This window comes from Heptranchias perlo, chromosome 9 (assembly GCF_035084215.1).
Source record: "Heptranchias perlo isolate sHepPer1 chromosome 9, sHepPer1.hap1, whole genome shotgun sequence".
NCBI classification, from domain to species: domain Eukaryota; kingdom Metazoa; phylum Chordata; class Chondrichthyes; order Hexanchiformes; family Hexanchidae; genus Heptranchias; species Heptranchias perlo.
Genome location: NC_090333.1, coordinates 29373096 through 29400529, shown reverse-complemented (window position 1 = coordinate 29400529; position 27434 = coordinate 29373096). Strand labels below are relative to the sequence as shown.

The window sequence follows — 27434 nt, the reverse complement described above, 5'->3', positions numbered from 1 at the left end:
TGCCCCACATCATTTTTATTTTCTGTGTATGTAGAACATAGAATAAGTGAGTAAATGGGCTAAGGATCAAACCATGAGGTCACAAACGGAAAAAAAATGTCTACTGCAGGATGCTTTAAACCTGAAGAAGACCTTCAATTTGCTAGGAATTGATTAATAATCTCACCTAATATGGTCATGAAATGACAGCAAAATCCAATGTGATGTGGGTGGGAGCGAAAAATATAAAAGAGAAGGGAACTAGACAGTAACTCGTGTGTTGCTTACTGGTGATATCCTGTCTACTGAGACTGTATTTATAAACTTGCACTCCTTCAGTCAGATGGTATTTGCTAGTTCTGGCTCCAACACTCTGTTACTTGTGCTCTCTGCAAAAGGCCATTTACATAAGCAGTCCCACACTTCCTGCAAACCAAAACTTAACAGTACGCATGTAGTGCACAGAATGTAGTGTGCCTTGGGGGTAGCAATTTACCCTTTTACCACGGTGTTATACCAGGAATAGTACCAGACTTCCATTGTATTGTCCTGACCTTTCCAATAGATGAATAAACATGACCCTGATGGACCATATATACTGTGCAAAAACTACTAATTCAGATTTATTATAAGGTTTAATTTTACAAATACTTTTTTAGTTGGTGGGGAGAGGCATGTTGAGAGATGGAGCAGAATGAGTGAAACACGCATTCAAAGATGGAATCCATCGACTTTTGCCAGGCAGTTCATGTCCTCTCGTGTAGCCCATTCAAAGTGCTGTTGTTTTAAAATTTGAATTTACCTTCCTCATTGCCTACACATCAAATCCCAATCACCATATACTTATCAAGCAAGCAATTTGCTTGTAAACCTCAACTAGTGATCTGAACTGGCTGCTAGCAGGTATGTGAGTGGCATCTATTGGCATGTCATCATCTATAAAGAGAGTGGGGAGAGACATTTGGTTATTTTTTCTAAATCAAACAATGTGTTTCTCCACTCTCCTCAAAGAGGAGGTGGGAATGGTGGGAATTTTCATTTGTAAGAAATGAAAAGTAGTTACATTTGTTCAAATCAGTTAATGATTTGACAATTATGGTGGTTCTTAAAGTTCCAGTTTTTGAACAGTTATTGGGACAAGGAGTGAGTGAGGCAATCCCAAACTTCAGTAAGAAAAAGTACTTTTTTCAGAGTTTGCTCTGAGTTAAGTTGCACATGTTCTTCTCATTGCTATATTAATATTGCCAAGGACGTACATCGATACATCAGATTAATGACATGGATGTTCATACTAGTTGCATGCTTCAAGAACACGGTACTTTAGCATGGTTAAGTATGAGGGAGTTGTGCTGGGAGCTTTCCTACAATGTTTTGGGTTGAGTTGGGGGACTATTCTGTGTGGACCCTTGATGGGCTGTTGTGTGTTGGGATGTTATTAACAGGTGCATTGAGTGGTTGTACAGACCCTCTTTCTCCCCCTCCCCCCCCCCCCCCCCAATGATCTCACAGCCTGTCATTTCCTAGGCTTTAGGTTGAACTGTAGTTTATTTGTTCCACTTGGTGTTCCCATTGGTGCTTTACCCATTTGCTTGTCATGGGGAAGGGGTGGCACATTGCCACAGGAGGGAGGAATGCATCTTCTTGCTGTTGGTGAGCGTTGAACTGCTTGCACACTTCACAAACCCTTCCTCTACCAGGGCAAGCCCAACAGCCATTGGTTACATGGTTAGTCTTTTTTTTTGTGGCAAAATGAAATAAAAGCATGACCAACAAGTGTGCATCATTGCTACCATCTGGCATTTATCGGTCACAGGGATGTACGTTGTGTGAAACTATTGGATTGTCGTAAAAACCCAACTGGTTCACTGATGTCCTTTAGGGAATTAAACCTGCCATCCTTACTTGGTTCGACCTTTGTGACTGTAGTACCACACCAATGTGGTTGACTCTTAACTACATTCTGAAGTGGTCTAACAAGACATGTAGTTGTATGAAACCACTATCACCTTCTTTGGCCAACTAAGGATGGACAATCAATCACCCCAAGAATTAATTTTAAAAAAGCATTTGCTTTGACTGAAATCAGGAGCTTGCTGGAAGCAAATTGCTGCTTAACCCAGTGGCACAATTTACAATTTTATCTTAGTGCTTGCACTAAAAAGAAATGTGGGTGTGCTTTTGAAATTGTTTTCTTGTTAATTGACCCAAGTCACAGTGATGCAGGTTCTGAAGTAACACTTATTGCAGAGGTTACTCAAAGTAATAATGTGGTTACAATGTATCAGAACAATTTTTAAATCTCTCTGAAGCTCTTAAAAGTGATTGTGATGTACTTTTTTTTATTGTAATAACCTTATTGCATTCCTTCAGCAACATCTAATCTCGTCAGTTATAGGACTATGTAACACAATTTTGTACCACTCCAGAATCTATTTGCACTGTGCTTAAATCAACTATGACACAGAAGGCTCACTTTAGCATCTATGGCAAGAAAAAATGCTCCAGGCTAACTAGAAGACTGTTTCTTTGGGAGAGGTGATTAAGATGGGGAGGACAAAAGGATAGAAGTTGAACCTTGTTGCGCCAGTTTTATGGATGTAGAGCGAGCACAATGAGGACCAATTTTCGGGACTGGCATCCTGCACCCCAAGAATGCCTGAAAGATGCCTGATCTGAAATTGGGACAGGTAATTTTTCAGGCGTCCATGGCAACTGACTAAAATAGATGTTAGGCCCCTAATTTACATATGTAAGGCCCTAATGCGTTTTAAGCCCCTTTGCCGAAATTGGTCTGTGTTGAGCGCTTTTTTTTTAAAAAGCTTTCTTTTGAATCAGGAGTGCTTCTCTCAACTCCACAGCCCTCCTGAGGGCCCTTGCCGGCCCACAATTGGCTCCCTCCTGTTATCCATCCTCCCACGCCCCCCCCCCCGCTTCGGTACTTAGGGGCTTTGGGCCTCCTGCCGGCGAGGCAGGAGGCCCAAAATTCAAATCAGCAGAAGGCTGAGCTGCTGTAGAGGTGCGATAGGTACTGGCAGCTCGCCAAAATTATTTAGGTGAGACTCGAGGCCCAATTTGAGGACGGCCCTGGGCTTCCTGGTTTGGACACGTGTTGCGACCATATCGTAGTCTTCGTGCCCAAAACTGGCTGCCACCGAATTTCTACCCTGAGGTGTCAGAATTTATTTTCTTGAGGTGCCTTGGAGCCTTGACAGTATAAATTTTGTGCTTAGTATTTTGTAGTTCTAGAGGGAGTAATTTTGGCTTGCAGGGAACGTAGCTAACAGCAATAGACATTTGAAAAGGGGAAGGAAGCGTTTTAGGTGTAGAGTCCAGACAAAAGTGCTACTGTATTCCAATTAGGGAGAACAAAAGAAGTATGATAATTTGAAATCCTCTGGCAAGATGGCTTATGCGGGCACAGTGGCAGAATAGTCATGAAGCAGCAGCTTATTTGAATGGCATGGTAAAGATAGGTGGTGATTACAAGTAAATGAAACTTCCTGGGCAATAATGCACCTAACGGATACCTCAAGTCTGTTTTGAAGATAGGGACTGGGGAAGATGGGGGAGGGAGTCTGTCAAATGTCTTATTGGTTGAACCTTAAAAGACAGCATAATTAAACCCACGGGAATGGAGTCCAACTCTTCAGTTAGGGCAGCCAAAACAAAGAGCCGGACATTAAGCTAAATAGAGAGCCAATAATGTCTGCCTTTCAACACATTCATTAAAACTGATTCGTAAAAGATGATTCCCGAGTGGATAACAAAACAAAGTGATGACTCCCTAGGCACAGTTGAGTGATAGTGGATAAGCTATGGCACTGCACAGTATTGTCATTGGTAGGTTAGTCGAAAGAAGACTCATTTGAATATTGCATCTGGTGCTAATCCACATCCTGTTTTTTTTTCCTTCCCTGGCAGGGTTTCATCTGAGCGGAACTGTGACCGAACCAGGCACCCAGTCGGAACCCGAAATGATCTACAGAGTGGCCATCAGTTTTGACCGCTGCAAGATCACCTCCGTGACATGTGGCTGTGGCAACAAGGACATTTTTTACTGCGCCCATGTAGTGGCACTTTCCCTGTACAGAATAAGAAAAGCTGACCAGGTCAAACTGCGTCTTCCCATCTCCGAGACACTTTTCCAAATGAACAGAGACCAGCTCCAGAAATTTATTCAGTATTTAATCACAGCCCACCACACAGAAGTACTTCCCACAGCACAGAAATTGGCTGATGAAATCCTATCGTCAAATTCGGAGATCAACCAAGTACATGGTAACTATTGTAAGGGTCCCTTCCCCTCCCCCGGTAATAGATGTCATTGTATTGTGATGTGTTGATATGTCCAGTTAGTACCATGGGCAGGGCATATCCTGGACCAGGACTCTCCTCTTCTTGTTGATGGCAACATGTTGCCAATCAGGTTCCTAGTAGATACTGGCGCAGGCATGATGGGCCGAATGGCCTCCTTCTGTGCTGTATCATTCTATTATACTTTGTATGACCCCTTATAAGGACAGTTATTGATGCAAACAAAATATGTGTGGGGTGCACCGCTATATAATAAAGATCAAAAGACTTGATCTGAATTTTTGTAGAAAAAAATATATTTTTGATGAAAGTACATTTCCATTAAATTCATACTTACAGTCCAATCCATTATCAGAAAGTATAGCTATCCTAAAGAAATTAATAGATTTATTATTTCATTACTCCCATCTAGAGTATTTGAAAATGGTTTGAATTGTTGAAATCGAATTCAGTCTTGTGACCAGTGAATGAAAAAACAATCCTATGACACCTTTTTGTTCTTTGTCAATTTTCACCCCTCCCCAAGGCATTGATTCCTTGCCTGGGTACAGTTCCATGAACACTTGTTATCTTCTCCTACCTTGGGAAGGGGGCCTTTATTTATTGTGCAATCCATGGCATTATGTGCTGGTTGGTATTTGATTATGTGCAGCACCATAGCCGACCCAAGCCAGTTCACATCCACTTTTCGCACATGGATACTTCCATCAGGAGTCACTGAGAAGCGACCAGGAGCAGGAAGAATGGAGGATTTTCTTCTCCCACATGTAGGGGCACTGAAGCCAGTTGTAGTGCCCTTCCGTTCAGCCTGGCTAAGATCAGCTAACTCATTGCAGACCGAGGATTGAACCTGGGATCTTTCTGGTTTGTATGGCTCAGCTGCTCATTGGACGAACTCACTGGTGCATCGGGAGAGCTTTCCTATTTCACTTTCATAAGAGAAAGTTTAATTGAACATCGAATCTATCTGTACTGCAAACCCCTAACGGTAAAGTAATATATAGGGGACAGTCAAATTACACCATGCAATTTTGAACATTCCACTTTTTAATATTCTAACTGATTTATTTTATTTATTTATTCCTCACTCCTTCTTCTCTCCTGGAAGTGATAATTTCTATTAGTGTAGAGTTCATTTGTCTTCAGGTGCCTCACCCAAGTGGCTATTATTGATGAAAGAGCCTGGACAGTACGTACTGGCAGGCTGTCCAACCGTGGCGGACATTACAGCCAAGTCCAACTTTTGCCCGATTTTAAATATACATTTCATCTTTCTCTTTCCCCCTCCAAGTCATGGCACAGAGGCTAGTTGTATCGTCCTACCGCCTATGGGGCTAAGATTAGCTGATTCAGCCCACACTATTGATCAAATCTGGGATCATACTTGTTTGTATGGCTCAGTTCCTTGCTGGGCACTATACTTTCCAACTGATCCAGGAGCTTAAGTATTTTGTTTGCGGATAGGTTTCTTTGCGGTGAGAGAAGGAAGGGTGGTCCAAAGAATGCTCTGGGATGGAAAATATTATTTTTCACAAGTTGAGTTTTTCTTTGCAGTAGAGTTTAAACAAACTCGTATGCAAATTTATTACTGCACTTAGGCTGCAATTATATTGAGACTGTAGCTCGCTGTAGCATGCAAAGTGCAACCAGCAGGAACAGTTATACTATGGCAATGATTGGCTGCAGCTTAGATGCTGACCACCAGAAGAGTGTGACATTTGTGTCGTGTTTAACCAAAACAGTTTTGCATGGACAAAAAAGTGGCAGTATAATTGCAGCCTGAGATGGGAGCTCATTATAAGCTTTTTCATTCAAATCCTTCTGAGTTAAGATGCAATAGTTCCAAAAGGATTCAAAAATCGAAGTTTGGGGTCTAATTAATGCTCCTACATTGTGTTTAAAACTCCCATGGATTTTTCCCTGTATTTATATAGCAATGTGTTAGGAAATTCTGTACTTTTTAACCTCATGCGGCTGGTGCTTACAGTCTCATTAAAGATGGGGCAAAGGGTAATGTTGTGGCAACCATACTTTCTTGTATTGTGTGTTCTTGCAGTTGGGTTGTTGGGGAGGTGCAGGTCTGAGGAGAAATACTGCTTAACAAGGAGTAAAAGTATGAAAGAGTTAACTTGGCCAGTCTTGCATACTTCTTAGAGACTGCCCTGAAAGGCATGAGCAATTGTACTGTGGATTTATGATTGAGAATGCTTCAAAGTCATTTCACTCCAGACCCTTACAGTCATTAGGGAGATGAAACTGGGCTCGACTTGAACTCAGATCCTAAAAGTGAAAGGGCAGTCTATTAACCTACTGCCATGTGCATCCCTCCTGCCTATGGATTTAATTTGGAAGGTGAGACAGACATTCAAGCTTTCCAACCTGTTAAACACTTGAATAAAGCACATGCACTCAAAAAAGTTGGTGTTGGGGAGGGAGAACTAATTTTGGGAAACCAGTGAACATGAAACATAGAAAGATGAAGATGGAGGTGAATGTAATCTTTTGGGCAAGTTATTACACAACAGTATAGTCTTAGTAAAAGGTTACTGTGGATTCCTGCACTATATATACCCGCCTGAACCTACCCATTAGATTGCTGCCTTATAACACTCCCATATTCAAAAAAAATCACGAGCTCCCAACAGGTGAAGCTTTTGATTTGCTGACAGCAGCTTTGTATCTTACAAGAAAAAGCTCCCAAATTCTGCTTTGCAAAATAAACTATACGGCATCCAAACTGATATTAAATGAGTGGCTTGTTTGCTTGGTTCAGCACAATCACATGGAAAGTTGCATTGTTTTCATTTTGCCTGCAGCAGGCTTTAGATTTCTACCGAACAAAGTTTAATAAGAACTGCTCACTTTTTTCAGGTCCATTTCTTAGCTGATTTAAACAGGTTTTGTATTGATGTCCCATTCTGTGGTAAGCCTCTGAACAGTTCAGTGAAGGTGCCGGCTGATTTCTGCAGCTGTCTGTTTCTGTTGCTTTTACTGTTCTTGATGCACATGTACTGAGGATGAATGGATTTCATAAGACTGGGGAATTGACACCGTGTTGCTAATAAAGAGGTGATCATGTTAGATTGTGCTGTGTAGGTTAATATATTTGTCATTATAGGTGTCAAACATCATTAGCATATCTGTAGGAGTAGCTGATGATTTTTGACATCTTGCATACCAGTCCCGGATATTGTGTAGGCGAAGGGTACCAGATAAAGGTGCTAAAGTCTGTTGTGATGAGAATCGGCTGACTTCTAAGTGTTTTATTTTTGCTGAGTGATTTTATATTTGTGAAGGTGAGGATGTCAAAGTAAGGAAGTGGAATGTATTTTCAATTTTGCACCTAGTGTCAGGATTGAACCCAACTGTTTCAGATATGAGTGCAGCTTTTTCCATTATCCCAACAAATACATCTGTATACTTGACTTCAGAAATTCACCCTTTCTGTACCAGGTGACATTTTCCTTTCTGATAGCAGCCATTCTCATAGCCCTTTTGAATGAGACAAGCTAATTTGGCAACTTTGTGCATTTGACCTGTGCCCACAAGGAAACTGCATCAAAATTGCTTAAACTAATTTCTTGCGTCAAAGGTAGAAAACTATAACCTCAGGCTATAATTTGAGCCCAGGTCCCAGTGAGAAAAGGAATGTCTTCTTACCCATTGTTTACTGGTTTTCTAATTGTTAGAAACAAATGTCATTGGACAGTTTTCATTGCGATCTGATCAGTATCAAAATACAATGGTCCTCACTGTCACATCAAGCTCATTGTACTGTCTTCCTTGCAATCATATCACCTGGCCATCTCTTATCTCTAATTATACAGTCTCCTTCACCCTCATTGTACAATTATCTTGTTCACTCTCACTTTCATTGTATGATCTTCTCTGCTATCGTCATGATTAATGTACTATCTTCTTGCTATCTTGTCCTCATTATGCTCCTGCCCTTAACTATACTGTCATACTCTTTACATTATTCTTGCCATTCGGTTACCCTCGTTATGGTCATAACTCTATTACCCTTAATGCCTGCTCTTCCTCACTGCTCCATCACCCCACATTAGATGATCATTGCCCTCATAGACAAAAGGATTATTAGAGTATAATTTATCGTCTACAGGTGATGAATGATGATTACACTGTAGTGAAATTGAAGTTCTCACAAAGTATAAATAATGGAATAATTGGGTGGATACGGACCAGTCACATGAATTGTTTGGTCCCACTGTATTAGTGCTCAGGTGATTTCCAGACAGTTAAATTTGTGCTGCAATCACTGGGAATACAACTCACTGTACAGGGGTTACCTTTTGCTGTATGAGAAATTACAGGCATGAACCTGCATCCTAACTCTGAGAAAGTATGCTTTACCAAGGACATCTGGATTAGGTACTGAACCCATGGTACATGGCTTAAAAGCCTAAAAACTAGTTAAACCAGACTGTAGTATCTTTCAATATGTACAGTTCTATCCCTGTTTGATCAGCAGATTACAAAACAAAATGTAAAAATATTGATGTCTGAATTCTGGAAAAGCTAACATTCCAAAAGTTGTCAAATTTACAGCAGGTACTTAGCCAAAGAAAAATTGCTATTTATATCCCTCACTTGTGCATGGACCAGGGAGAAGGGAACTCTACTGTGGCTAGTGTCCACAAGTTGTGGGCCTTCACCAGGTCTACCAAGTTTTCTGTACTCTGATGTGCGATTACAATCTCATCCCTTTCTTTCCCCCCCCCCCCACCAACCCCCCGCCTTTGGAGGGCTCCAACTCCCACAGTTTTGATTGACACAGAAAACATCCTTTCTGAAATGTGGGCCACTTGTCACTGTGTAAAAGGTGTCAGGAAAGAATTTGAAAAAGAATCGCAGGTGCAGCACCTACTCTTGCGGTCAGCAGAGTGGAAAGTAAAGACGTTGTTGTTCATCATTAGGGTGGAGAGACTGAGGAGCAACCGATCACAAATGTATAGAAAAGAAGTTGGTTACTGGAAGTTACCCAGTTTTGTGTAAACATTTCTAGTTAATCATACCACACTTAGAAATCTTGCACGGGAGGACTGATTTATATGCAACTCCCTCAAAAAACACATAGGAACATAAGAAATGGGAGCCTGCTCCGCCATTCAATAAGATCTTGGCTGATCTTCTACCTCAACTCCACTTTCCCGCCCTATCCCTATTCCGCTTGATTCCCTTAGTGTCCAAATATCCATCAATCTCAGTCTTGAATATACTCAATGATTGAGCATCCACAGGACTCTGGGATAGAGAATTCCAAATATTCACAACCCTCCGAGTGAAGAAATTCCTCCTCATCTCGGACCTAAGTGGCCAACCCCTTATCTTGAGACTATGACCCTTAGTTCTAGACTCTCCAGCCAGGGGAAACAGCCTCTCAGCATCTACCCTGTCAAGCCCTCTAAGAATTTTATACGTTTCAATGAGATCATCTCTCAATCTTCTAAACTCCAGAGAGTATAGGCCCAGTCTACTCAATCTCTCCTCATAGGACAGCCCTCTCATCCCAGGAATCAATCTACTGAACCTTCATTGCACCCCCTCTAAGGCAAGTACATCCTTCCTTAGGAAAGGAGACCAAAACTGTACACCAGTTGTGGTCTCACCAGAGCCCTGTATAATTACAGCAAGACGTCCTTACTCTTATAATCCAACCCCCCTGCCTTCCTAATTGCTTGCAGTACCTGCATGCTAACTTTCTGTGATTTTATGTACACTCAAATCCTTCTGAATACCAACATTTCTTAGTCTCTCATCTTTTTCAAAAACATTTTTTTCTATTCTTCCTACCAAAGTGGATAATTTCACATTCCCCACATTACATTCCATCAGCCACCTTCTTGCCCACTCGTTTAACTTATCTATATTCCTTTGCAGCCTCTTTTGCATCCTCCTCACAGCTTACTTTCCCACCTAGCTTTGTATCATCAGCAAACTTGGATACCTTACACTTGGTCCCCTCATCTAAGTCGTTGTAAACAGCTGAGGCCCAAGCACTGATCCTTGCGGCACCCCACTAGTTACAACCGACCAACCTGAAAATGACCTGTTTATTCCTACTATCTGTTTTCTGCCCGTTAACCAATCCTCAACCCATGCTAATGTATTACCCTCAATCTCATCAACCCTAACCTTGTGTAACAACCTCTAGCGTGGCACCTTATCGAATGCCTCTTGAAAATCCAAATATACTACATCCGATGATTCCCCCTTGTCTACCCTGCTAGTAACACCCTCAAAAAATTCTAATAGATTTGTCAAACACGATTTCCCTTTCATAAAACTGTGTTGACACTGCCTAATCATATTATGATTTTCTAAGTGCCCTGTTACTACATCCTTAATAATAGATTCTAGCATTTTCCCTACTACTGATGTCAGGCTAACTGGCCTATAGTTCCCTGTTTTCTCTCTCCCTCCTTTCTTGAATAGCAGGGTTACATTTGCTACCTTCCAATCCACTGGGTATATTCTAGAATCTAGGGAATTCTGGAAGATCAAAACCAATGCATTCACGATCTCTGCAGCCATCTCTTAAAACCCTAGGATGTAGGCCATCAGGTCCAGGGGATTTGTCGGCTTTTAGTCCCATTAATTTCTCCAGTACTTTCTCTTTAAAATGAATTACTTTAAGTTCCTCACTCTCATTATCCCCTTGGTTCCCCACTATTTTCAGTATATTTTTTGTGTCTTCTACTGTGAAGGCAGATACAAAATATTTGTTTAACGTCTCTGCCATTTCCTTATTCCCCATTATAATTTCTGCTGTCTCTGCCTCTAAGGGACCCACGTTTACTTTCGCTACTCTCTTCCTTTTTACATACTTGTAGAAGCTCTTGCAGTCTGTTTATATTTCTTGCTAGTTTACTCTCATATTCAGTTTTCTCCCTCTTCTTTGTAGTTACCTAATTTCTAATGACAATGATTATGTATGTGCTTTAACTACAACTATGGTTACAGTCAACACTTAGTACTAGTAATGTCAGAAAAATATGTGCTATATTAGCTGGAAAGTACATATTTTAGCTGAAAAGGCTTCATGCAGTGCATAGTGCATTATCATTTCTAAAGTCTATATGAATGTGTTTTTGGCACAAGGCATTGCCTCAGTTCACAATTGAAAATCTCACACCTCGAATTCTTCCAATGTTTACAGCTCTACTTTTGTTTGAGATGAGCTTAACCCAGCTCCTTGGTGTGATGTTTTATACTTCTCAAATACTGTGTTTTGAATATCAAAAGGTGAATAATACCGTGGAATGCAGGTAAATACCCGAAAGAAAAATTCGGAAGTTGGGATCGGAGGACATATATGGTGGTGCTTGAGTTTATTATTATAAACCTGCATATTAGGTGAGGCTGGGCTTGTATTTCTATAGTTGCAAGGGTTAATCGTGATCAGCAAGTGGTGATATTTGGTTAAACAGAGTTGTTTTCTTTTCGCTGTGATGACTTCAGTGAGACAAAATAAAATTACTAAAATTAAAAAGTGAAAATTGGCTTTCTTTACATAAATTAATGAATTCAAAAACCTAGGCACTGCTCAAAAATGGCTTCTTAAAATTAAATAGATGGATAAGGCAATTTTTGGAAAATATCTCTTCCTAAATCTTCCTGTTGAGTGAGTATGATGCACAGCTTGTTTATGAAATTTAACATGACACCAGATTAAAAAGGAATGAGAGAAATTGCATTTTGTTTCCATCCCCACCCCATATTTAACCTTTGGATAATGGAGAATGGTGATGGTAAACAATGTGACCATGTGTGTGTAGCTGTGCCAGTGACATATTTTAGTAATTGAGAATTTACCACTTAACACATATGATGTGCACTCAGCTGCAAAAACAAATCTTCTGTCTGTGGGCTTGGGGACTGCCCATTAGTGTTTCTGAAGTGAAATTGAGGGCAAGTAATTATTTACAAAAATGAGAAACTGCTAGAGACATTAAATTATTAATCCTCTGCCTGCATTCGCTCTAGGAAAATTCCCAAGCCCATGACGGCAGTCGAGAATGCAGCAGCCTTAGAACTAAACTCTGGGGCCGATTTTAAACCCCAAGCGGGTGCCGGCGTCCAGGTAAGTGGTGGGGGAGTGGGTTAATGGGGGGATCTCGCGGGAGGAAAAAGGGAGGCCGTGACTTTCCTGGCCCCACAAAAGAAAGATGTAGACTTGCCTGACAGGGCCTCTTCTGTCTTCAGACCTGCTTCCCCGTTCAGGCCCCAGTTATAACTGCACTGGGATCCAATTGACATAATAGGACATTGATTTACATCAATATATGAGGTTCCAAAGCAGGCGACTCATCTGCCTGCAAATCCCTACTGGTTAAAATCGGAAATGGTTGGGATCTAAGGAAGTAAGTAACTTGCTCGTTTTTAACTGCCCACCTGCCCGATTTCCGCCGGGTTAAATTGACCGCTCTGTGTCGCTAAAGTGGACTCTACAGTTTTAAGGGACAGCAGAACAGCTTCAGTTGAACTGTTGCACTCTTACATGCTTCACCTTCTACCCTTTTTATATTACCTATGATATCACAGTAAAATGCAGACATCAGCACATGATTAAACTATACAGTACCCACCAGAACATATTGTGAACTCATAAAATCATAAATTACAACACAAGTGCAGGCTACTCGCCCCGTCTCACTATGCATGCGCTAGCACTTTAACTGGAGCTTACCTGCTGTAATGCCATTTTCTGTTCTTAGCCTGTATCTTTTTACACACTTCCCTTTTAAATACTTATCCAATTCCCTTTTAAATGATGTTATAATGTTAGTCTCGGTAGCCACTTGTGGTAAAGCATTTCATGCTCTGGTAGCCGCCTTGGTGAGAACATTTCTTCTAACTTCCCCCTTCATCCTGCTAGTGATGATGCTCAGTCTAGGCTCCTTGTTACCGATTCGCCAACCAGTGGAAACAGTTTTTCATAGCTTACCTTCTCAAAGCATTTCTCACCAGCTTGAAAACCTAATTCTTAGATAACATGACTGTGTTGTAAACAGAATCCTTTTTGTGGTGGTCCATGTGATGAGGACCTCCATTTTCACCTGGGAAGTTGGCCATAATTGGCCCTGTCACTTTATTGCTGTTAAATTATATGCCTTTGTTGTACAAATAAAAATCCTATTGTAAAAATCTTTCTATCCAGTTGTTCTGAATCTGTTCTCTTTGAGACCGTTGAACATGGTGATGATCTTGAAATGTATTTTATTTTGCTACACATACTGTTAAGGTCAGAATCTGGGCTGCCCTATTTACTCAATAGTTAAAGTAGAGCAGCTTGGATAAGAAGATCGTATCAGAGCCCAGATGGCACAGATAGTTGTATCCTACAGGACAAAATCTGCATTGAAGTGAAAGGTCATTTTTCTAGGTGACTTTATCTGTGTTTGAACTAGAAAAATGGAACAAAAATTTGATTTGCATTAGATTCATGTACCCACCTGACTGTTGTTTCATGGATTAGATTCACGTACCACCTGACTGTTACTTGTTTATGTTGGCGCCAAACAAGTTGATACGTACCTTAGTGGTTCATGACTGACTAAAACAAAAGGAAAGGACTTGCATTTATATAGTGCCTTTCACGACCTCAGGACTTTCCAACGCTTTTATAGCTAATTAAGTACTTTTTATTTTGAAGAGTAGTCACTGTTGTAATGTAGGTAAATGCATCAGCCAATTTGTGCATAGGAAGGTCCCGCAAACAGCAATGAGATACATGACCAGATAAATCTGTTTCTGGTGATATTGGTTGACTAGTTTCCTTCTTTTAATATTCCTTGTTTGATAGTCCATTGAAACTGCCTCAGCCTAACTGTGATGTGATCAACTGGCTAGCAGGTCGAACATCTTGCTTTTTAATTAGTTAACGTTTCAGATCGATGACCCTTCTTCAGAACTGGAAGAAGTTGAAGATTAAACAGTTTGTAAGCAAGTACAGAGCCAGGGGAAGGTGAGGGGTGGGGAGAGGAAAGAACAAAAGGGAAGGTTTCTGATATGGTGAAGGGCAGGAGTGATTAAATGACAAAAGGGACAATGGTACAAGGCAAGGAGAGTAGTAATGGGACAAGAAAAGAAACAAAAGATGGGTCTAGAGGAGCTGTAAATGGCAACATCAGAACCATTACCAGCACCTGCTGTCTGAAACAATGGGAGCAGTGGTTATGATCTGAAGTTATTGAAATCCATTGATTTCTGTTTCTCACCTGATTTTCTACCCTATGTCTTGCATTCTGTCTCCCCATCTCTTCCACTGTTTCTCCCTCCCCCCATCATCTCCCCTCTTGTGTCTCTCCTCCCATCTTTCCCTCTCTCTATTCCCTGTCTTCATCCTAATCTCTCTCTCTCTCTCTCTCTCTTCTCCCCCCCCCCCCCCCCCCCCCGCCACTTCCAAAACACTCTCCTTCTCCAGGACGGGTAGCCTAGAATGGCTAAAGCAGTTAATGGTGAAAAAAATGTGAATGACCGGTATGGTCAAAGAAAGAGGAAGACCCAAGAGCAGCCACCGAGCAAGACAGCTAGCAGCAATGGGACATTGGCACAAACAATTGAAGCAGGCGGTAGCAAAAAAATTTAAATGACTGGTACAGCCAGAGAAAGAACAAGGATTAGGGTACAGCAGCAGGCAGGGCAGAGACAGAAGTGGGACCTAAACGGCCCAGTAACTAAACTGTAAAAACTTTGCAACATGGGAAAGCCATAATGAAACCAGAAGCGGAGGCAGGGAAGCCCAAGGAATCACCAGGAGGGTGGCAGAGCAGAGTCAAGAGTGGCATGACTGTGGCAGGAGGAGCAATAAAAAGCACAGGAGTGAAGCAAGAGGCTATAATAAATGAAAAGAAAAACATAAAAATTAAAAAATAAATGAAATACATGAAATTAAAAATGAAACTTACCATCAAAAGGAGGAATGAGACATTGGCCTAGTTGGTAGCATTCTCGCCCCACTCCAGATAACTCCAGCGAGCGAAGTGCCGACTCTGAATACTGGGTTGATGTTCAGTAGGGGTTCTTGCGTCCGATGGGTGCAGGTGGCTCCCCTAATGTAAATGGTTAGGTGGGGCTCTTTAGCCTTGGTTGCAGCTCAGCTGGGAGAAGGTCATTTCATTGTATCATAGAATCATAGTATGGTACAGCACAGAAGGAGGCCATTCGGCCCATCGTTCCTGTGCCAGCTCTTTGAAAGAGCTATCCAATTAGTCCCATTCCCCTGCTCTTTCCCCATGGCCCTGTACATTTTTTTCCCTTCAAGTATCCAATTCCCTTTTGAACGTGCATTCCAGATCATCATAACTCGCTGCATAAAAAAAACGTTTCCTCATGTCGCCTCTGGTTCTTTTGCCAATCACCTTAAATCTGTGTCCTCTGGCTACCGACCCTTCTGCCACTAGAAACAATTTCTCTTTGTTTACTGTATCAAAACCGTTCATGATTTTGAACACTTCTATCAAATCTCCTCTTAACCTTCTCTGCTCTAAGGAGAACAACCTCAGCTTTTCCAGTCTCTCCGCATAACTGAAGTCCCATCTTCCTGGTACCATTCTAGTAAATCTCTTCTGCATCCTCGCCAAGGTTTCGACATCCTTCCTAACGTGTGATGCCCAGAATTGAACCAGCTGCGGCCTAACCAGTGTTTTATAAATGTTTGGAATAACGTCCTTGCTTTTGTACTCTATGCCTCTATTAATAAAGCCAAGAGTCCCACATGCTTTTTTAAAAGCCTTCTCAACTTCTACCACCTTCAAAGATTTGTGTACATGCACCCAAAGGTTTGTCAGTTCCCGTATTCCCTTTAAAATTGTACCATTTAGTTTATATTGCCTCTCCTCATTGTTCCTTCCAAAATGTATCACTTCACACTTCTCTGCCTTAAATTCTACTGCCATGTGTCTGCCATTTCACCAGTCTGTCTATGTCCTCCTGAAGTCTGTTGCTATCCTCCACATTGTTTATTATATTTCCGAGTTTCATGTCATCTGCAAACTTTGAAATTACACCCTCTACACCCAAGTCCAGGTCATTAATATATGTCAAAAAGAATCAGTGTTCCCCTGGGGTACACCACTGTATACTTCCCTCCAATCTGAAAAACAACTGTCCAGCACTACTCTCTGCTTTCTATCCCTTAGCCAGTTTTGGATCTACACCGACATTACGCTGACTGGCCTGTAATTGCCTCTCCCCTTTTTTGAACAGGGATGTAACATTTGCTATCCTCCAGTCCTCTGGCAATGCCCCCATATCTAAGGAGGATTGGAAGATTATGGCCAGAGCCTTTGCAATTTCCACCCTTACTTCCCTCAGTAACCTAGGATGCATCCCATCTGGACCGGGTGACTTTTCTACTTTGAGCACTGCCACTTTTGAAGATAAGAACAATGAGTAAAACAATGGCAAACCACCTCAGCTACTCTTCCTTAGTAAGTGGCTCAAGAATCTTGTGTGAGACTTGAGATAGGATCTGCCCTCCGGCAGAACCAAACAAGCGGACAATCACAGAAAGGAAAATCTTGGGGGGAAAACAGAATGGCGGGCAGCTTGCACCACAAAACTACCTGGTGGTGGAAGAACCTGAAAAGTAAATATAATGGTAAGTGTCCAATATAAGCAGGCATTATTTAGGCGTGATTAAGTGTCTCAGGGTGTGGAACAAGAAGTAAGATATATGATCTAAGGAATTATCTGCAGCCATAAGAATATTATTATAGTTTTTTAAAAATGACTTATTCTCTGAATAAAGGTATCGCTGGCAAGGCCAGCATTTATTGCCCGTCCCCAGTTGCCCTTGAGAAGTGGTGATGGGCCTTCTACTTGAACAGCTGCAGTCCATGTGGGGAAGGTACTCCCTCAATGTTGTTGGGTAGGGAGTTCCAGGATTTTGACCCAGCGATGATGAAGAAACAGCGAGAAATGCCCAAGTCAGCATGGTGCGTGACTTGGAAGGGAACTTGGAGGTGATGATATTCCCCTGCACCTGCTGCCCTTGTTCTTCTAGGTGCTGGAGGTCAGCGGTTTGAGAGGTGCTGCTGAGAAGCCATGGCGACATGTGGCAGTACATCCTGTAGATAGTACATACTGCAACCATGGTACACCAGTGGTGGAGGAATGGATGTTTAGGCTGGTGGATGGGGTGCTGATCAAGTGAACTGCTTTGTCCTGGATGGTGTTGAGCTTCTTGAGTGTTGTAGCTGCACCCAACTAGGCAAGTGGAGAGAATTCCATTACACCCCTGATGTGCCTTGTAGGTGGCAGAAAGGCTTTGGGGAGTCAGCAGGTGAGCCACTCGCCGCAGGATACCCTGTCTCTGACCTGCTCTAGTGGCAGGTCCAGTTGAGTTTCTGGTCAGTGTTTTCCCCCAAGATGTTGATGGTGAGGGATTCAGCAATAGTAATGCCACTGAATGTGGAAGAGAGGTGGTTAAGCTCTCTCTTATCGGAGATGGTCGTTGCCTGACACCTGCCTGGCATGCATGTTACTTGCCTCTTATCAGCCCAAGCCTGGGTGTTGTCCAGGTCTTGCTGCATACAGGCATGGACTACTTCATTATCTGAGCAATTACAAATGGAGCTGAACACTGTGATCATCAATGAACAGCCTCATTTCTGACCTAATGTTGGAGGGAAGGTCATTGATGAAGCAGCTGAAGATAGTTGGGCCTAGGCTATAGCTGTGAGGAACTCTTGAAGCGATGCCCTAGGGCTGAGATGATTGGCCTTACCAGCCACAAACATCTTCCTTTGTGCCAGGTATGACTCCAACTACTGGAGAGTTTTCCCCCTGATTCCCATTGACTTCAATTTTACTAGGGCTCCTTGCTACACTTGGTCGAATGCTGCCATGATGTTAAGGGCAGTCACTCTCGCCACACCTCCAGAATTCAGCTCTTTAGTCCATGTTTGAACAAAGGCTGTGTCGGAACCTAAACTGAGCATCGATGAGCAGGTTATTGGTGAGTCAATGCTGCGTGATAGCACTGTTGATGACTCCTTCCATCACTGGTGATGATTGAGAGTAGGCTGATGGGGCGGTAATTGGCCGGTTTGGACTCGTCCTGCCTTTTGAGGACAGGACATACCTGGGCAATTTTCCACATTGTCGGGTAGATGCCAGTGTTGTAGCTGTACTGGAACAGCTTTGCTAGCTATACTGGAACAGCATAATTTGCATAATTAATGTAAGCAAATTAACAGTAATGAAGAAAATAATGGCACTAAAGAGTGACAAATCCCCAGGACCAAGTGGTTTCCATCCCAGGATTTTAATGGAAGTAAGTGAGAACATTGCAGATGCCCTAACTATAATCTTCCAAAGTTCTCTCGATTCAGGAACCGTTCCTTTAGTTTGGAAAATTGCACACGTCACTCTGCTATTTAAGAAAGGTGAGAGAGGGAAACCAGGGAATTATAGATCAGTTAGCCTAACATCTGTTGTCAGGAAATTACAAGAGTCTATAATTAAGGATAGAGTGGCAGAACACCTTGAAACATTTCAGCTGATCAGAGAGAGCCAGCATGGATTTGTAAAGGGGAGGTCACGCCTGACAACCTGATTGAATTTTTTTGAAGCCGTGACTGAAGTAATGGACAGGGGAATATCAATGGATGTTATTTACATGGACTTCCAGAAGGCATTCGATAAAGTCCCTCACAAGAGACTGTTAGCTAAAGTAGAAGCTCATGGAATTGAAGGCAAATTATTGACCTGGTTCGGAAATTGGCTGAGTGGCAGGAGACAGAGTAGAGATAATGGGCAGGTAATCAAATTGGCAGGATTTGGCGAGTGCTGTCTCACAGGGATCTGAGTTGGGGCCTCAACTATTCACTGTATTTATTAACGACTTAGATGACGGGATAGAGAGCCACATATCCAAGTTTGCCGATGACACAAAGATAGGTAGCATTGTAAGCAATGTAGATGGAAGCATAAAATTACAGAAAGATATTAATAGATTAAGTGAACGGGCAAAACTGTGGCAAATGGATTTCAGTGTAGGCAAGTGTGAGGTCACCCACTTTGGACCTAAAAAGGATAGATCAGAGAACTTTCTAAATGGTGAAAAGCTCGAAACAGTGGAGGTCCAAAGAGACTTAGGGTCCATGTATATAGATCATTAAAATGTTATGGACAGATACAGAAAATAATCAAAAAGGCTAATTGAATGCTGGCCTTTATATCTAGAGGACTAGAATACAAGGGGGTTGAAGTTATGCTACAGCTTCACAAAGCCCTGGTTAAACCACACCTGGAATTCTGTGTTCAGTTCTGGGTACCACACCTTCGGAAGGATATATTGGCCTTGGAGAGAGTGCAGCATAGATTTACTAGAATGATAACTGGACTCCAAGAGTTAAATTACGAGGAGAGATGACACAAGCTAGGGTTGTTTACCTTGGAATTTAAAAGATTGAGGGGTGATTTGATCGAAGTTTTCAAGATCTAAGGGGAACTGATAGGGTAGATAGAGAGAAACTATTTCCGCTGGTTGGGGAGTCTGGGACTAGGGGACATAGCCTAAAAATTCGAGCCAGGACTTTCAGGAGTGAAGTTAGGAGACACTTCTACATGCAAAGGGTGGTAGAAGTTTGGAACACTCTTCTGCAAATGGCAGTTGATGCTAGCTCAGTTGTTAATTTTAAATCTGAGATTGATAGATTTTTGTTAACTGAAGGTATTAAGGGTTATGGGGCTAAGGCGGGTATATGGAGTTAGGTCACAGATCAGCCATGATCTCATTGAATAGCGGAACAGGCACGAGGGGCAAAATGGCCTACTCCTATGCCTATGTTCCTAGAGGTGCGGCTAGTTGAAGAACACAGGTCTTGGCTCAGATTGGTTTGGATTTATGTGTTTGGTATTCTACTGGAAATGGATTTACTGTGTGCGGTGATTGTGCTGTGGTATTGTGCTATCCTTGTACTGTTAAATAGTGTGTTACACCACCAGGTTGCCTTTATTCTCTTTGCATGCCAGTATGTTATGCCATCATGCTGTCCTTGCCATGTTCTGTTTGTACCCTCTGTGTGTTTTGTACTCGTGTTATTGTGATGATTTTTGGCATTGTTTATACCAGATACTTCATCTAGACCGGGTTTGCTGTGGAATTAAATCTAACCATGTTGTGTAAATGAGGGAGGCTTGCACATGACCCAGATATTGTGTATTTGTTTTTATACGGAAAAATATTAAAATCGGAATAGGTTATTGCTTGTCTGTAATGCTCACTGGTCACTGGAGTCTCAACATCTTTTGCGATAGTATTTGCTATTCTGCTAAGCAAGGCTCAGATCCGTATTCAGTTATTTCTATAGCCAGAACATTTTCATAGTTGTCATTTTTACCGTTAATTGATGTGCAAAATTTAAAAAGCCTAAAATCAAACGGCAGTTAGGGAATCAAAGTTGTTTGGAGCACAGCAGTTTCTCTGCAGTACAGGCTGAAGCAGGGAGGCACAAAAATGAGCTGCTACACCACCACTGGCAGGAGGTTGTAATTACATTGTGACCAGTTTTGCAATTTTGAGCATATTATAAATTAGTGGTTATGCCCTTGTTGAGTTGGAGGATGTGTTTTTTCTCATGGTAAATCAGTAGACTTATATATTACATGATTGAACGAGTCAAACTGTGTTGTAAGGTGGTCTTAAGTGAGAAGGAGGTGGAGGGACATTTTCTTTTTATTCGTTCATGGGATGTGGGCGTCGTTGGCGAGGCCGGCATTTATTGCCCATCCCTGAATGCCCTTGAGAAGGTGGTGGTGAGCCGCCTTCTTCAACCGCTGCAGTCCGTGTGGTGACAGTTCTCCCACAGTGCTGTTAGGAAGGGAGTTCCAGGATTTTGACCCAGCGACAATGAAGGAACGGCGATATATTTCCAAGTTGGGATGGTGTGTGACTTGGAGGGGAACGTGCAGGTGGTGTTGTTCCCATGTACCTGCTGCTCTTGTCCTTCTAGGTGGTAGAGGTCGCGGGTTTGGGAGGTGCTGTCGAAGAAGCCTTGGCGAGTTGCTGCAGTGCATCCTGTGGATGGTACACACTGCAGCCACAGTGCGCTGGTGGTGAAGGGAGTGAATGTTTAGGGTGGTGGATGGGGTGCCAATCAAGCGGGCTGCTTTATCTTGGATGGTGTCGAGCTTCTTGAGTGTTGTTGGAGCTGCACTCATCCAAGCAAGTGGAGAGTATTCCATCACACTCCTGACTTGTGCCTTGTAGATGGTGGAAAGGCTTTGGGGAGTCAGGAGGAGAGTCACTCGCCGCAGAATACCCAGCCTCTGACCTGCTCTCGTAGCCACAGTATTTATATGGCTGGTCCAGTTAAGTTTCTGGTCAATGGTGACCCCCAGGATGTTGATGGTGGGGGATTCGGCGATGGTAATGCCGTTGAATGTGAAGGGGAGGTGGTTAGACTCTCTCTTGTTGGAGATGGTCATTGCCTGGCACTTATCTGGTGCGAATGTTACTTGCCACTTATCAGCCCAAGCCTGGATGTTGTCGAGGTCTTGCTGCATGCGGGCTCGGACTGCTTCATTATTTGAGGGGTTACGAATGGAACTGAGCACTGTGCAGTCATCAGCAAACATCCCCATTTCTGACCTTATGATGGAGGGAAGGTCATTGATGAAGCAGCTGAAGATGGTTGGGCCTAGGACACTGCCCTGAGGAACTCCTGCAGCAATGTCCTGGGGCTGAGATGATTGGCCTCCAACAACCACTACCATCTTTCTTTGCGCTAGGTATGACTCCAGCCACTGGAGAGTTTTCCCCCTGATTCCCATTGACTTCAGTTTTACTAGGGCTCCTTGGTGCCACACTCGGTCAAATGCTGCCTTGATGTCAAGGGCAGTCACTCTCACCTCACCTCTGGAATTCAGCTCTTTTGTCCATGTTTGGACCAAGGCTGTAATGAGGTCTGGAGCAGAGTGGTCCTGGCGGAACCCAAACTGAACATCGGTGAGCAGGTTATTGGTGAGTAAGTACCGCTTGATAGCACTGTCGACGACACCTTCCAACAGTTTGCTGATGATTGAGAGTAGACTGATGGTGCGCTAATTGGCCGGATTGGATTTGTCCTGCTTTTTGTGGACAAGACATACCTGCGCAATTATCCACATTGTCGGGTAGATGCCAGTGTTGTAACTGTACTGGAACAGTTTGGCTGGAGGCGCAGCTAGTTCTGGAGCACAAGTCTTCAGCACTACAGCTGGGATGTTGTCGGGGCCCATAGCCTTTGCTGTATCCAGTGCACTCAGCTGTTTCTTGATATCACGTGGAGTGAATCGAATTGGCCGAAGACTGGCTTCCGTGATGGTGGGGATATTGGGAGGAGGCTGAGATGGATTATCCACTCGGCACTTCTGGCTGAAGATGGTTGCAAACGCTTCAGCCTTGTCTTTTGCACTCACGTGCTGGACTCCGCCATCATTGAGGATGGGGATGTTTGCAGAGCCTCCTCCTCCTGTTTGTTGTTTAATTGTCCACCACGATTCACGACTGGATGTGGCAGGACTGCAGAGCTTTGATCTGATCCGTTGGTTGTGGAATCGCTTAGCTCTGTCTATAACATGTTGCTTCCGCTGTTTAGCATGCATGTAGTCGTGAGTTGTAGCTTCACCTCATTTTTAGGTACGCCTGGTGCTGCTCCTGGCATGCTCTTCTACACTCCTCATTGAACCAGGGTTGATCCCCTGGCTTGTTGGTAATGGTGGAGTGAGGAATATGCCGGGCCATGAGGTTACAGATTGTGCTGGAATACAATTCTGCTGCTGCTTATGGCCCACAGCGCCTCATGGATGCCCAGTTTTGAGCTGCTAGATCTGTTCTGAATCTATCCCATTTAGCACGGTGGTAGTGCCACACAACACATTGGATGGTGTCCTCAGTGCGAAGACGGGACTTCATCTCCACGAGGACTGTGCGGTGGTCACTCCTACCAATACTGTCGTGGACAGATGCATTTGCGACAGGTAGATTGGTGAGGACGAGGTCAAGTAAGTTAGGTGGATTGGTGAGGACGAGGTCAAGTAAGTTTTTCCCTCGTGTTGGTTTGCTCACCACCTGCCGCAGGCCCAGTCTAGCAGCTATGTCCTTCAGGACTCGGCCAGCTCGGTCAGTAGTGGTGCTACCGAGGCATTCTTGGTGATGGACATTGAAGTCCCCCACCCAGAGTACATTTTGTGCCCTTGCTACCCTCAGTGCTTCCTCCAAGTGGTGCTCAACATGGAGGAGGACTGATTCATCAGCTGAGGGAGGACGGTAGGTGGTAATCAGCAGGAGGTTTCCTTGCCCATGTTTGACCTGATGCCATGAGATTTCATGGGGTTCAGAGTCAATGTTGAGGTATATAGAGATGGATTCCAGAGCGTGGGGCCTGGACAGCTAAAGGCACGGCAGCCAATAGTGAGGCAAACAGAGGGGTGGATGCATAAGCCAGAGTTGGAGGAACATAGAATCTGGGGGGGAGTGGGGGTAGACTGGAGGAGGTTATAGTGATGGGGGCAAGACAATGAAGTGATATGAAACATAGGATCAGGACTGGGCCATTCAGCCCCTCGAGCCTGTTCCGCCATTCAGTTTGAGGATGAGAATTTTAAATTGGAAGTGCTGGGTGACATGAACCCAATGTAGACCAGTGGGGTGCCTGGTGAAATGGAGGAAGGGAGGAAAGAACTCAGGAAGCTGAGTAGCCTTTGTGCCAGTCTGTCACACCAGCTGTCGCTAATTCCACAGTAGTATTCACAGAGCAGGCAATAGCTTGTTCTTGTGCTATACGCTATGGAAAATTGGAGGAAATGTTATTCTTATGATTTTCCTGCTTTAAGCCTGCTCACTGGAGTCAACAATTTAAGCTGGGTTATGGTTCTGTGGGCAGGACAGGTCATTTTGATTCCTTGGCCAAGTTGCCATTCTTGACTGAGGCCAACATGTTTGAACCGTACCCAGAATCCCTTTGTGGTTTAGCAATCAAGAGGTTTGGCCTGTGATTGAGTTGGAAGTTATTCCCCATCCTAGAATCTGGGAACATTGAACCTATTTGTTATGCCCTGGTGCCATCCTTGTTGAGATTGGCCATCTCAGCACAGACATTCCTGGTCTGCAAAACTCAGTGCCATACTGTGTGTGCCAATTAAGAGAAAAGGGGCGAGAGGCTTGGAACAATATTTGATGCCAGAAAAAAATTAAAGCAGCAGCAACAAAAAAAAAACTCCAGAGTTTGAGAATTTTATTGTTAGTTACTGATCGGATAATCCGGAATTACTTTTGACTGGCCTGGACAGTGGGAGCTCACTCACTGTCTGTTCCAATGCACTGGTGGCAATGTAATCAGTTTAGGATCCATTGTGTCAGTTCTACTGAAGTGGAAGTGTGCCCAAGTTCATAATCTCTGGTGGTTACAGAAATCACTTTGGACAATACCTTCTGATCAGTTCAGATTTTTATTGTGTAATGTGCACTCAAGCCTTTGGAAATCATGCCGTATGAATGCTGTAGGTGAACGGATCGTGAGCAACAATGCCCATTTGTCATCAGGAGCTCTATTTACTGTCATTGTGTGGTTCCTGACAATTTAAAGACATGCTGTTTTTTTCTTCTGGCCTGTTTAGATAAATGGGAGGGAGGAATCACCGGCATTATATCTTGGCTTTTCCAACTTAGCTGTCAATTTCATTAGGCTGTTTGTTTCAGTCGTCACTTGACTGACCAGAAATGTTAGTTCACTTGACTATAGACACTTCAAATGAGATATATAGATATAAATGTATATGTGTTTCAGGAGAGCAGCACTCAAAACAAAGACTCATGACTTCTGTGCATCACTCTCTCATTTGGTGCCAATGCTTCTGTAAAAAGTCTTGCCACTAAGAGGTGAATGGAGACCCACAGAAATATGAGCCTCTAATGTCATTTGATCTCCAGAGGTCACTAGTTTTATACTTGAGAGTGCCATTGGTGGCTGCAGAGTGTTGTATCTGCCATTGATGCCACACTCTATGTAGAAACATCATCTGTTTCACATGGATGGAAAAAGTAGGAGGAGAAAGAAGCAGATGGGAGAAGAGAGGCATGAATCGACCATCTATAAATTTGCTGTTTTTATGGAAGCTCACTTTTTATTGTGGTATGAGATGGTATGCTTGACCTTAAATCTCCTAAAGGTTGTACTAAATTTTCCTAACTATGCTAGTGGGAAGAGGAGATTTTAAATGGTAAGAGATTATTAACTTTGGAAAAATTATCTAGAAAACCTCTCATTCATTCAGGATTTCAGATGATGTCATCAAGGCGGGGGAGGTTGATTATTGTCTGAACTGTTTTGTCACTGACTTGAAACATTCATAAATATATTGGGTCTTCAATTCAAAAACAATAAATTCTTGTCATTTTAAGAGTTTTATTGGAGAGACTAGAGAAGCTGGGATTATTCTCCTTAGAGCAGAGAAGGCTATGCAGAGATTTAATAGAAGGGTTTAGATAGAATAAATAAGGAGAAACTGTTTCCACTAGCAGAAGGGTTGGTAACCAGAGGACACAGATGTAGGATAATTGGCAAAAGAACCAGAGAGGAGATGAGAATATTTTTTAAATAGCGAGTTATTATGATCTGGAATGCACTGCCTGAACGGGTGGTGAAAGCAGATTCAATAGTAACTTTCAAAAGGGAATTGGATATATACTTGAAAAGGAAAAAATTGTAGGGCTATGGGGAAAGAGCAGGGAAGTGGATAGCTCTTTCAAAGAGCCGACACAGGCACGAAGGGCCGAATGGCCTCCTTCTGCACTGTATGATTCTATGATCTCATTACAGTTTGTGGGACCTTTTTGGGTGGAAATTGACTACCACATTTGCCTACTAAACAACAGTGACTACATTCAAAAATAATTAATTGGCTGTGAAGCACTTTGGGATGTCCTGAGTTCATGAAAAATGTGAATGAAATTTAAATTCTTTCTACACTAACTTAGAAAACTAGCAAACTGTTTCAAAAAAGCTGACACATCCCTGAAAAAATTGACAACTCAAGAAAGGCCCTGGCTATAGGTCTGTTGCTATGTAGTTACATAGACTTTAGAAATCAAGCTGTAGATATACTCAACATTCTGTGGGAAGGCATGCAGCCCATAAGGGGAAAAAAAACCATAAGAAAATGAAAGAATGAAGGAGGTAAATCGAAATAAAGGCACAAAATTGGTGTGTATTTCTAGGGGTTCTGTGAGCAAGCTTCCCTGGAAAAAAAATAGATTTTTTTACATTAACATACTGCATTCTGGTGAATTTTAAGCCTTTTATTCTTCACAACTAATAGATTTTTAATCTTTTAAAAAAGGGAAAACAAAAATGACGTTTGGACTTTCAACAGAACAACCAGACCATCACTCGCCAAAAGTTGCCTTAACAATCATTCTCTTCCAAAGCTTCCCCCACCTCCCGTTCAGAGAGGTGCTCTATCACCTCTGGACTCAGTCCACAGAGAAATGTACCTCATCAAACTCCCCACCCTTTCACAGAGACCCTCCTCCAATCTTCTCAGTTCATACTGGCACTCTTCTCACGCTCCCCCCTCAATTCAACTCTTCTCCCACTTTATCCCAAGCTCGTACTTTCTTTGACTTCACCCCCCCCCACCCCTCCACTGTTTAATCTGGCACTCTTATTCCCTATCAGTTCATACTGCCGGGTTCTGCCCCTTTAGTTTAACCAGATATTCACCAACTCTCAATAAAGCTGCCATTCTTTCTTTCCCCTTTCATGCTGATATTCTTTCCACCCCCTCCCCCCATCACTGAGTTATTGCTGACATTCTCCATCCCTAGTCCCTCTCAGTTAATGCTGGCACAACCTTTCCTCCCCCACCCCGAAGCATCATCTCAGCTTCTGCGCTCTGCACTCTTCCCTCTCACCTTATTGCCATCATTTTCCCCTTCTCTCGCCTCTTCGTTGCCATCTACTCCCCTCTCCCCTTGGCATTGCTCTTACCCCAGTGCTGCTATTAACGGAAGTAATTCTGGCTGCTTTGTACTGTAGGTGAGAATCCCTGTTCTCACAAGAATTCATGCCCACAGTATGCAGTGAGTGGGACCACTTCCATTAGCAGCAACACACAAGATGAAGCTG

At 42.9% G+C, this 27434-nt stretch overlaps 1 protein-coding gene across 1 annotated transcript in view; it reads left to right on the top strand.

Moving 5' to 3' along the window:
* Positions 1 to 27434, top strand: part of zswim5 (zinc finger, SWIM-type containing 5) — a 214829-nt gene that overhangs the window by 120086 nt on the left and 67309 nt on the right. The window contains exon 2 of the mRNA XM_067990098.1: positions 3901 to 4257. Coding sequence (XP_067846199.1) covers positions 3901 to 4257 — 357 coding nt within the window. The remainder of the gene's footprint in view (positions 1 to 3900; positions 4258 to 27434) is intronic.